Below are 12,270 nucleotides of genomic sequence, written 5' to 3'. Positions count from 1 at the left end.
TGCACTGGATTTCTTTTAATCAGAAAATCTGACATCAACAGATTCTTCTGAATTGTACACTTCTTTCATCTTAATCTCACATTTAGATATGTACAAATCGATTTTTACAATTTATTTTACAATGACCGTTGAAGAACTTAAACATTATGTAAAAAGGTGACATGTCCAACATCAAGTCTGAACAGGGAGCTGAAATTCAGCTCTATGGGTTAAATTAGTTTTAGTTTCCGTCTTCTGGGGCAGAAAACCTGCCTTTAATATTTTCCTTTCATAAAAGTGTCTTCAACAACAAAAAAGAGGGGGTTTGCTGAGTTTGCAGTGGCCTCAGAGGGTCGAGTTCAAAAATTCCAAAAGTTCTGCTCGATTTTTATCCCGCTGGAATGAAACACAAATATCAGTCAAGGCGGCAAACTGTCAAACACATAAAACCACATGGATTTACTTTATTTTACCTGCTTATCTTTTTTGGACTTCTTTAGTTTCATTTTAATCTTCTTTCCTGAAATCATACTGTACTTGCCCTTATCTCTGTCCTTTAAGTACTGCAAGAAAAAGATACTTGTAATCCTGAAAACAGATCAGAGTAAAACACCTAAGGAAACCGTTTGGAAATATGTCGATACCTTTGAGATCTGAACAGGTCCAGACTTTTCTTCTCCTTTAGCTCGCTTATCTTTTTTATGCTTAGGAGTCTTTTGCTTCTTTCCCTTCTAGTTCAGAACAAACAAACAAAAATCAGCACATTAAAAAACATTTTAAAAAGACAATAAGTTAAACTCTGCTTTTGGAACCTTTTTGTGCTTCTTCTCCTTTCTTTTTTTGGACTGCTTTCTGGATTTACTGTGTGAATCTGTAAACAAACAAAAAGCATTGAAAAGAGGAGATTTATAATGGTTGCTGCTGTAACAACACATTCAATTCAGCTAATCTGACCGAATATTTTGGAATTTCTTGATCGTTGCCTGTACAGTATAATGCAAACTAGTGCCAGCAGTTCTTCAGTTTTTGCCAGAGTACATCAACACACACGTGTTCTTAGAGGAGACGAGCGAAGGATGAGTTTTGGCCAAAGCTGCAGCACGTCATGCACCAAGTTCACACAAAGATCCCCCTGTTTAATGTTCTTCACTGACATTTAAAGTTGACTTACCGCTGCTACTGGAGCTACTCCGAGAGCTGCTGGACGAGTGTGATGAGCTACAAGAGGACGACGAAGACGAGGATGAAGAAGAGGATGAACTGGATGAAGACGAAGAGGAAGATCTACTTCGACTTTGTTTCCTTTTCCGTTTTTCACGTCCTAAAGAGAATTTAAAACGTTTATACACATATTTTGAAAAACACATCCGAAATACCCAATCCTTAACCAGCAATTATTTCCAAAATCCGTATTAAAAAATGGTAAAATATAAGTCCCTTAGCTACTTTTTAATCTTTTGGTATTATTATTTGTGTGTGTGTGTCAACAGGAACCCTTTGTGAGTTTGTCCCAGTCCCTGTGCTGCCTGTGTTTTATTGAAACCAGGTATGGTTTTTAAGTTAAACATTAAGTAGCACAGTGAAAGCCTTGCCTCTGCTGCTTGATCTCCTCCTTTCGTCCGTTCTGGACGTGGAACTGGACGTGGAACTGGACACCCTGCATTCGGTTCTCGTTGACTGAAAAGCAGAGAAATGTTTCCACGTTTACGCGCGTTTCATCCCAAACAAGAACCACAACATAGCTTTAGTTTGTACGCTAAACAATAACTTAAGCAGCCACTTACTGCTAAAATATATATTTCAAAGTCTTACATTTGAAAATGAGCTATTTTTATATTTTCATTGGTGCAGATCCATCGTTGTGCTAGTTAAGCTAAAGCTAAAAGCGTATCTATAAGGTATATAAGTCATCTATACTTACCATGTTTAGATTCTATTGATGTTAATAAAAACATATATCTGATATATATATAAAAAACGAAACAAATAAGGAAGAACAGATAGTAAAACGTAAAATATACTCGTTGTTTTCCCTGGTAAATTAGCAATAGTTAGCATCCTTCGGAGACATTATGTATCCCATGATGCATTGCTGCGTTTAAAAAAAAGCGTTTAAACGAAGGTCACTAATGTTGGTGTTACACCTGCGACCGGACCATAAAAATACATATGCGATTTACCATCTATTATGATTTTCTAGTAAGCTATAACAAATATAGCTTTATGTGGGGTCAAAAACAGCCTTTTTTGTCAGATTGTTAGAATAGAATAGAATTACAGACTCAAGTCAAAACCATAAAATACCATAAATAAAATACATACACAAGAATTAAAACACAAGTAAAACACAAATTGTAAGGTCAAAAACTTCATCTCCTTTTTTCTCCAGTTTTTATTTGTTTTAGTCAAGAATTCATCATTTACTTTGTGTTTTTTTCTTCTTTCCATATTGTGGTGTTTATGACTTCAGAAAAGCTGTTGTTGACAATATGCTTGACAATATTGCATATTTTATCTTTTATCTTATAGGGCTCCTGACAGACTGAACTGGCCTGATACTACTGTCATTCCTCGTTCCTGTTCTCAAACTACCTTTTCTTATTTCCAAAGTTTAGTCTTTATATATATCATAAAAAAGTCATAATTCCATTTCCTTACTGTAAAAGTACTTAGATTTAGATCAAAAGTATCACATTTTTGAAAATTTCGACCATAATACCAGTAATAAACCTTCTTCTTTTAAAATAATATTTAATTCATGAGCAAGACGATATTATACTCTAATTATAATTATTGCATAAGATAGGACACATTCTTGTCTTTGCAAAATCTTAATTAAGTTTGGCCTTGATCGTCTTGATTTATTGATCTTTTCTTCCCTAGCAAAATACTTTCTTATTTATTTTGCCATAAATAGTCCTTTTTGTTCAGTTATCGGAATAGAATATTCGTTTTTTATGAGTAACCTAACATGTTAATAATGTTCTACTTAAGTTAACTTGTATTGTTTGTAAAAGGTTTTGACTTTTATCAGACAATTTAAAAAAACACATAATCATTTGAATTTAATTATATTTATGTCTTGATCTTAATTGGGAGGAAATTTCAAAGATTGAAAAAGAATCACTCTAGCGTGGCTAAAAGCCAAAAAGGACAAAGGAAGCAGGAAAATTGTACAAAACGCTTTTATTATTATGACAGTATTAGTATATTAAACAAAAGGAGCACATGTTCGCTGTGTAAAAATACAAAAATGTTCATTTTCTTCAGTTTTCTGGGTGTCACATGTGACCGACCTTACTGTCTTTGATTAACTTTAGTTGAAGTCAGTTTTATCAAGCTTAACTTATGATTGAAAGCAAAACCAGTTTTTTTGCACTTTGACGCAAAAAAGTCCTTTACAGAAAGCGAGTTTGTTTCAACGTTGAAGGTTTAATTTAAGAGGCAGACAGAAAAGGCATAGAATATGTAAAGCACATGGTGTAACTTCAAAATAAATGTTTCATTTCTTTGCTTTGATAAAACTGACCGTGTCGTCTGTCTGTATGTACATGTAAAACTAGTAGTAAACACACAAAAAAAACCTGGTTTGTCTGGGAACCCCCAAAGTCACGCTCAGATATACAGGCGTCCCCATAAAATAGGAAAGTCAAAGAAGTGGAAACACATTTATTGTGGGTTCATTGTGCGACCATCGCTGCCCTCCTCAGAGTCTTGATGCTGGACTCTGACTCACAAGGACTGGGCTCCAGTGAGGTAATGCAAAGCTGGAGAGCAAAGCCCAGTTTTTTGGTTACAAATGCAAATGTTTTTTTTTAATGAAAAACTTTCAAGACAAGATTATTGTCCTAAAGATGCTTGTATGCTCCTTATAATATATAAAAAAATATGCATAGCTCATAAAAATAGTGATCTTGTTGGAGTAAAACGTCTTTTCATATTCTTCTGCGTCTTCTAATTTAGTTTTGTTTTATTTTGAAAAATCTGCATGTATATATGTCTCGCATAAAAATATTTAAAAGTTTGACAGCTAATTTTTCAATTGCATAAAAAATTTCAAGATCTACAGTTTGACCTAAAAGAAAAATAGCTCATTTGTTAATTTCCAGCTGGGTTGAGGTTGTTTGTGTATTTAAGCTTCAGTTTTGTTCTTTGAGTGATCTGCAGGAGCCAAGCTGCCATCGCTCTCCTCATCCGCCTCGGGCACCTGAAACCACAAAGGAAATGTCTTCAATAATAGAATCAATCACAAAGTTTTTAATCATTTTGTGCTGTGCTGTTGCTCTTGATGTCAACATCTGGATATATTCCTTGACTTCATTATTTCTGCTAACAGTTGGCAACTCTGTTTTTGTTGATTCTTAGACTGAATGTGAAATTTATGAGGGATGGGACATCTTACCTCCCAGTAAATAGAGTCATCGAAGCAGTTCTGGTCTGGTGGCTGTCCCCAGACAGGCAACTTCATTATTAAACCTTACAGAAAAAAAAACAGTAATGGTTCATTGAAAGCTATAAGACCCTTTAATACAGTCGTAAACTTCCTCTTCAGACATTTCACATCCACCAACCTGTAATAGCACCTCCAATCAGAGCAAACCCGAGGGATGAAGCCAACGCGGCAGCTTGCATGGCTGCAGAGCTGAAATTTAAACACACTTAAAGTCAAAGCAGTAACGCCTATTTTGGTTGAGCGTTTTTGTTTTGAAGAGATTTTTTTTTACCCATCTTTCTTTCCCAGCGCCACAGCCACGATACCAGCAAGCCCACCCAGGATGCCGGGCATGCCGTGCAGATTGTGGACCCCGCAGGTGTCCTGGATGCCCAGTTTAGATGCCAGTACGGGCTGCGAAAGGAAAAACAACACATTTGACTAATACTGTACACATTCATCAGTACCTGTAAATATTTTTGTTGGTTTTCTTTTTTAAATTGTTGGCTTTGAATTTTCTGTTTTCTAAGTCAGAAATTCATAAACAGAAACAAACAAATATTTGAAGGAACTGATTGGTTTAGACCAGGGGTCTGCAACCTGAGGCTCCGGAGCCACATGTGGCTCCTTTACCCCATCCATTGCGGCTCTCTGGTTAAAGAAAAATAAACAATGTCTCCTTTTGAAAAGTAACTGTAAAATAAAAAGTAAGTAAGTTGTGAAGTTAAAAAAAAAAAAGTAAAGTAAACAACTCAAACTTTAGTCATTTTTTTCACTAACAGCTGGAGGACAGAACATATCACAAGTTGAACAAAATCATTTTGACAGATCTTTGTGCGCTGTGTACCATAGAAAATCAATTGGAAGTTTGAATGCCCATCCAGAAATATAAACCAGATTCTTAAGTGCACCTTATGGTTAAAGATCCTGTAAGGGGCATTTAATTAGCTCTGATTTAAATTGGGGCATTAGATTTCTGGCTGAAATGCACCAAAAATAGTAAAATAGATTGTGTTTGGTAATTTATTTTTTTAATCACTGCTGACATTACACTATACTACTAGTACATTTGCTGTATTGCGATTATCTTATGTAGGGTGCCTTTTATTTTGAAAGGCAGTCATGTGAACCTCTTGTCAAAAGTTGAACTATTTCATATTTTGAAAGACGGCTATTTTCTCTTTATTTTTATGTTTTATCAATGCAGAAAAAACAACAATAGTTCATATATAGTTTATATACGTTTATCATAACATTAAATTATGAATTAGACGAGAGCAAACTGTTTTCTTAAACAAGTAAATAATAAGGCAGTTCTTTTTTTCATTACTTATACTTATTGAGAATTCATAGATCTGTTTGTAGTTACATTGTTGGTAGGAAAACACACTTTTGACAGGTTTATGTTTTTCTGGTGTTAACTCACAGAGAGATATTTGAAGCCCAGGGTTGAAATGATACCAGCCACCACTCCGATCAGCATGGCTCCAAAAGGCTGGATGTTCATGTCAGCGCACGTTCCCACTGCAACTCCACCGGCCAGTGTGGCGTTTTGAATGTGTACCTGTGCAAATGACAGATAAACAAAAATAGTTCCACCATTTTGGCTGTTTGGAATATTATTTTCAGCATTTTTTTTAAACAGCAGCACTGCAATCTGACCATGTCCAGCTTTCCTTTGTGCTCCACAAGGCTGGAGATGGCGTAGGCAGAGAGCACACAGGCAGCCAGGGAGAGGTAGGTGTTGATCACTGCAGTCAGCTGGACGAATCCTGGTTCGGCAATGGCTGAGTTAAAGCTGGGCCAGAACATCCACAAGAAGACCGTTCCTGCAGAACAGCTCAGTTAGTTTTTGCTTTTTAAAATCGAAATTCTGCTCCTTTCCTCTTGGTGGCACAAGTGATGCATGTTGAGACAAGTTCAATGCCACAAGTGAAATAAATCACTTGCAAAATGTCAACCTTATTTTTTTTTTTTAATCTGTCTTGATGTTTGCAGTGGTTTTGCAAAATTATCAAGGCAAACCAAAACTTCAATAAGGAAAATTGCAGACTAGAAAAGTAAAGCTTGTGACTTTAGAACAGAACTTCCACTCACCAATCATAGCAAACAGATCAGAGTGATAGACAGATCCATCGTTCTCATGTCCATTTCTCAAACCAGGCCGGTACAGAACTCGGGCCACGGCCAAGCCGAAGTACGCCCCAAAAGCATGGATGATCATGGAAGCTCCAACATCATTGGCCTGTTTAGGAAATATGCATTTGAACACATTTGATGTTGATGAATAGTCAAAGATTTGGCTTCCATCCACCTCAATGAACTCACGCTCAGAATGTTAGCCACCAGGTGCTCGTTGATGGAGAAGATGGTGATCTCCAGGATGGTCATTATGAGAAGCTGCACAGGGCTGGTTTTACCAAGAACAGCACCAAAGGAAATCAGGACCGTCGCAGTGCTGAAGTCTGCGTTGATCATTCTGCAGGAGACGAGGCAAAAAAAGGGACCAAAAACTCAACTCACATTTGTTGTACTTTAAAGTCAACTGTCAGAGATGCACAGCAGCTAAAAGCTTTGATATAAAAGCTCCGTGTACGACCAGTAGACTTTGGAGTCTCTGCAGGACACATTTAAGACTTTCAAGATCTTTGCAAAATATGTAGTAAAAAGGCATTAAAGAAAAAAAAACTAGAGCTTCTTAGTTCTGCAATTTTTAACTTAACTGCAAATCTTTCAGAGTCATGTTTGTGATAAAATGCCACAAAGGACTGATGTTATCCAGTTCAGAGTTTTTTTTTTCCAGAGACATACTTGAAGACGTCGACTTTAATCTTGCCATGATCCATGTGCCAGACTCCTTGCATGAGGAGGCCCCACTGCAGACCGAAGGCAGCCAGGAGCAGGTTGATTCCCACGCTGCTGAACCCATACTTCTTGAGGAACGTCATCAGGAACCCAAAACCGATGAAGATCATGACGTGGACGTCCTGAAACACTGGAGGTTTGAGAAGGGAGGTCAGTTCTGCTGTAGTCAAACAAGAAAGCTGAGCGCGACGAAATTTTAATACTCCATCAGAAGGAAAACCGCACTGTCAAGCATACATTGGAAACTGGTAAAGAAATCAATCCAAAGACGGTCCAATTTTCTGCTGTGACTCTTAAAAGTTTTGCCATTGCATGTTTGTTGAAGCCTTCTCTCCTATTGTAGAATCACACAAACTGGCAGAATTGAGGTCGTTTAGAGCTGAGCACTTCTCCCAAAAGTCATCTTCATGCTTTCCTAAGGCACCCAAGTTCCCAAGATGAGCTTCTCATGTGGAAAACGTATTAAGGAGGAGATACTCAGGATAAGAGACAATGGGCTTCATTTCCTCAGATCTTAATGAGTGTTTACAGTGAGCGGCCTCTATTGTCTAGACCGGACTCTAGTGGAATTATTTCTAAGGGTGAAAGCAGCCTTTTCATTTCTGGCCAAAACAAGTGGAAACACTTAGACTCGTGTTGACTAAAATAGCTGAGATGTTTGCTGTGTTTAACTTGATTTATCTGATGTTTTTAGTGAGGAAAGGCTTTAGTAGTACTGCAAGACAACCGCTAGAGGCGTCATTGAGCTGCTGCTGCAGAGCTTCACTCATCCATACACATACTTTGAGTCTTTTAGCAGCAACAAATAAAAATAAAAACAAGCAAATAACAAAACAATCTTCTCTAGATTAATTCATTTTATGCGCCGGTTACATCTTTAAGTGTTATATTAAAGCATTGAAATTATTTTATGAAATCTTTTGTCATATTAAGCCTGAAATGCCAATATATCGACAATAGATGCTTAAAAAACTGTGAGCAGAGGGGATTTTTTTTTATTTTTCTTGCACTTTTGATGAACAAAAAGTAATTTGATCTTATATTCTATGGAACAAATTTTTTTATTAGATTACTCAGTATCAACACATCGACAACAACTAAGATACTCCTCATAGATTTGCCTTTTTTCGAGAAAGAAGACAAAAAAATATTTGTTTTGGTTCAAGTTCTTTAAGTTTGTTTTAAAAATCTTTTAAAAAGGTCTGTTTTTACTTGATTTTGCAGCCTTATACTAAATTAACATTTTTCTAATTGTAGTTTTTGAGTCAGCTTTCTATAACCCTGTTTATTTGTAATAACAGTGTGCAACATTGTCTAAAGTCTCCTTAAGGACTCCAAGTAGTTTTCAGAAGCCCACATGTGGAAATAACTAGTAAAATGAATCAAAAAGCAATTAGCGGAGCATTGTTTTAAAGAAAAGTCTGTTTTTTCCTGTAGCTCTTTACGGCTTCTATGTGAGGCTTAGCAGGCGGACGCAAAAACTCTTTTCTGGGAGAAGTGGGGTCCAGGTGAGCATTTGTTTGATGAGACCACAGTAAAAAAGCTGGAAAGGCACTGGCACTGCGCCCAGATGTTAGGTAATGCACTTTATCTTCAGCAGAAATGAGTGAGCCAAGACGGGAGAGAAGCTCCTCAGGAGCTTCTGTAGCGCAATGTGGAGGAGTTATGTAACCGGCGCATAAAAATGAATTAATCTAGAAAAATTCAAATGCAACAGCCACGCATCTGTTTGTCTTTGATGGCTCCATCATGTGTCATGTTTGCTTTAAGAGAAAATTAAATTAAAAACTGATATTTGGTCACATCAGACATTTAAAGTGTTTCTATAGACTCATTTTTAGCACCTCCATTTTTTGCTACATTTAACATTATTTCACATGCTGTCAGTTCTCATATTTAAACATTTATAGGTTTGATTTTATAGTTTTTTTTCCTTAATTGGATTAAACAAATTGAAGCTTTCTGTATAAATTAGTTGTCTGATCCAAAATCCAGCCTTTGAGAACAATTATTAACCTAATATGACATAAAAATAAATAAAATAAGCATTTATGATTAGATTCTGCAGAATATTTTCTTTTTTGAGAATATTTCTGCATTTATTACATCCACCCTGAATGGAAAGATGTTCATAAATATGAAGTTTTGCTAATCTCCAATGCTCACGCCGGCCCCACCCAACCGTGAGCAGACATTTGTGAACCAAAACGGCTGTTAAAGCTTCCAACCATCCAAATGCAGATAAGAAGATGCAAGCAAAGGAACATTTTCCTTTTTGAAATGATGCTCTTAAATAACACACACGTTTGTGGCTGTTTGACTCTATTATCGTGTAACATAGATCACATGCAGGCTTCTCCATGTCACCACCAACACTTCCAGTAGGATCTTCACGTGTTAGATAGGCAGCCACATGACTTTCTTTTATTGCATTCAGAAGACTTGGTCTGGAAATACCCTCCAAATTCTGTTTGACTGTAATTGGGAAATTAATTTGGTGCCTTTGAAGGAAATAACATCAAGTTACATAGGTCTTTTGCTTTTTTAATTTGGAAAAAACTTGTCACCTCTTGCTAAAGTGTCCACATAGAACTTAAGAAAAGGGAACCATTTAAAATGATGCTATAACTTTTAAAGACAATAAAAAATAAAGTCTTCAGCATGCTGGGGGAGTTGGCTCCTCAGCATACCGCCTCAGGTAAACTTACTGGGGTAGAGCTCCACAGGATTGGAGGTATGATTAGAGTTGGCATCATGTCCGTGACCTTTCCCATCATCATAGGTCACAAACACAGCGTACAAAATGATGGTGATAATCTCCAAAATCAAGGCCAAGATGGGGAACTTCAGCCTCATGTTGGTGGCGTACGCAGGCATCCTGGTTCTTCTTATCTCTCAGCCGCTCTGAGTGTCTGTCCCTCCCTATGTCACTTTTTTTTTTTTGAAAGGTTGTGCTATGTGAAGGGCGGAAAGAGAGCAGCGCCTGGTTTTAAAGTGCTGCGGGTTTTGTGGTGACCAATGAGAGAGCAGAAGATCGGGGCTTGGACACCCTCCTCATGCACTTTGCTCACAAGGGATGGGTTTCCTCTGTGGACCGAGGAGGGGGTGAAGCAAGACTAAAACATAATGACGCCCAGTTAGGGGGCCGACATAAGAAGACACTAAAAGGCCTTGTTTCACTATTTACTGTCAGCTTTTAAAATGTAATTTGTTATCAAAGTCTAAAAATAATTAGTAGAAATGTAAGGTTTAAACTTTCAAAGACTCACTTTGATGAAAACAGGGGTTTTAGTGTTTTTAACATGTTCTTGTGACATTTTTCTGATGATGGAGGACATATAGAACAGAACAGAATGCCTTTATTGTCACTATACACATGTAAGATTCGCATCACGCGCGCATACAGTGAAATTAGAGCCGATCACTGTTTAGTGCAGACATGCATAAGGAAAATAACTTCACCCAAAAAAAGTAAAATTCACAAAAGAACAAAAATGTACAATAAAAAATGTATCTAAAAAGCTTTACTTTCCACAGTGAGGTAGGTATTGCACTGCTATGCCCATGACAGCAGAGATACATTGCACATAATGAGATGATGTTGACATAATGATGTATTGACATATAATAGTAAAATTAAGTAAGTAAGTAAAGTAAAAGTAAAAATTAAGGTCAAAATTGTATTTCTACGTATTTTTATTTAAGTTGTTGTAAATCAGGAGCAGATGAAAAACTGCAGTTACAAAAAAAAGCTTATTTCAGATGTAGAAAATACGCTGGGCGGGCCACAAAGTCTCTGCTCTGCTCCATTCTGATGTAATTCTCATGCATTGAAGACAACTAGAGCCATGTACGTTTTTCTTGTCTGAGCTGGCATCTGGCACAAAACTGTATGGCTGAATACCTCCAAAAATGTTCGCCATTTTTGCTGCACCGTGAGGTTGAGGCTGTAAACCATGTAAACACAGAGCTCTCAGCAACAGGGACGGGAAAAGAGGGAAGGGTTGCTTCAAGCCAATGGCACTGCCTATAACTCAGAGATGAATCTCTTATGAACTCCTGTTGCTCCGCAGAAACTATCTCCTAGAAAACGACAGGTTTCTTTATGCCTGAAAATGGCACAATCATTATTAAAAGACCTCTGGAAACGCTTTGACATTAGATCAAAAGACGATTTGAGTCGGTTTTTAATGCACTTGCACTTTGACTTACAAGGTACTTAGCAGTACTGGGCACAGTCAGTGATATCTTAAAATATTCTCTTATTATCAACTCATTTAAAAAAAAACACCTTAAAATAAAAGGCTCAGTTTGAAAATTCTTTCTCTGTTTTCATAAAGCAATGCTGCAAAACACAGGAAAGAGATAGGACATGTCACATTATCAAATCCTTTCTGTGTCTTATCTTTTGGGGTATTAAATGTCTGAAGAGATAAAACCAATGTAGAAGAGACATTTCTTAAAATGCTTTTTGCAGTGTAATTACATGACATGTACATAAAGAAAAGTGCCAAGAACCAAAGTTTGATGGCCAAAATACAACATTTCCTGTTTGGAAAAAAATCCCCTTTTTTTAGGAAACAAGAAAACATTTCAAATATTCCAGTCAATGCTGTTAGGTAGTTCTCATCTTGTGACCTTTCTGTCATTAAAAAATGCAGGATTTTCTTGCAGGCTCACTTACATCCATGTTCCTTGTTAAAGTAAAAATTCAAATTCTAAAAAAATGTGCAGATATGAAGTGTTGCATTTTGGCCATCACCATTGTCAAACGTCAAAGCTCTGTCTCCACCTCTGGTCACCGGTGGGAACCGTCTCCAAAGTACTGAAAACACTACATCATTTCTGGATGCCACACACTGGACTTTCTTTTGCAATCACTAACAGTATACTTGAGTCTGCACTAAGCCTCACTGCATTATAGAGTGGTATATCTTGACATGATCTTCTGCTTTCCTGACCCTGTTTTGTCTCTCACTCCGTTTGCCTTTCGC

General features: G+C 37.0%; 2 protein-coding genes across 2 annotated transcripts; both read right to left on the bottom strand.

Annotated features, from left to right (window-relative positions):
- Nucleotides 1-2,083, bottom strand: si:ch211-22i13.2 (uncharacterized). The gene is made up of 7 exons (XM_004083443.5): nucleotides 1,901-2,083; nucleotides 1,572-1,656; nucleotides 1,151-1,300; nucleotides 792-850; nucleotides 624-710; nucleotides 453-542; nucleotides 1-375 (listed from the first exon to the last, which is right to left on the bottom strand). Exons 1-7 carry the CDS (start codon nucleotides 1,901-1,903, stop codon nucleotides 325-327), a joined length of 525 nt encoding a protein of 174 aa, XP_004083491.1. The 5' UTR covers nucleotides 1,904-2,083; the 3' UTR covers nucleotides 1-324.
- Nucleotides 2,084-3,148: 1,065 nt separating this feature from the next.
- Nucleotides 3,149-10,250, bottom strand: rhag (Rh associated glycoprotein). Its single transcript, XM_004083444.5, has 10 exons — nucleotides 9,985-10,250; nucleotides 7,223-7,406; nucleotides 6,740-6,890; nucleotides 6,509-6,656; nucleotides 6,074-6,240; nucleotides 5,838-5,975; nucleotides 4,704-4,825; nucleotides 4,551-4,621; nucleotides 4,382-4,455; nucleotides 3,149-4,186 (listed from the first exon to the last, which is right to left on the bottom strand). The coding sequence occupies exons 1-10, from the start codon at nucleotides 10,151-10,153 to the stop codon at nucleotides 4,112-4,114; spliced, it is 1,299 nt and encodes a 432-aa protein (XP_004083492.1). The 5' UTR covers nucleotides 10,154-10,250; the 3' UTR covers nucleotides 3,149-4,111.
- Nucleotides 10,251-12,270: the final 2,020 nt, after the last annotated feature.

This window comes from Oryzias latipes, chromosome 24 (genome assembly GCF_053564925.1).
Source record: "Oryzias latipes strain Hd-rR chromosome 24, Olatipes_Hd-rR_3.1".
NCBI classification, from domain to species: domain Eukaryota; kingdom Metazoa; phylum Chordata; class Actinopteri; order Beloniformes; family Adrianichthyidae; genus Oryzias; species Oryzias latipes.
Note: the sequence above shows the minus strand (reverse complement) of the source record. Positions and strands in the feature narration are given on the sequence as shown.

Coding starts and splice junctions, on each gene's coding strand:
- si:ch211-22i13.2 (XM_004083443.5), bottom strand. Junction 1,301..1,571: donor GAGGAGATCAAGCAGCAGAG/GCAAGGCTTTCA, acceptor AATTCTCTTTAG/GACGTGAAAAACGGAAAAGG. Junction 543..623: donor GACCTGTTCAGATCTCAAAG/GTATCGACATAT, acceptor TTTTTCTTGCAG/TACTTAAAGGACAGAGATAA.
- rhag (XM_004083444.5), bottom strand. CDS start 10,153: ATGCCTGCGTACGCCACCAACATGAGGCTGAAGTTCCCCATCTTGGCC. Junction 6,657..6,739: donor TGGTGGCTAACATTCTGAGC/GTGAGTTCATTG, acceptor TTTCCTAAACAG/GCCAATGATGTTGGAGCTTC. Junction 4,622..4,703: donor GCGCTGGGAAAGAAAGATGG/GTAAAAAAAAAT, acceptor TTTAAATTTCAG/CTCTGCAGCCATGCAAGCTG.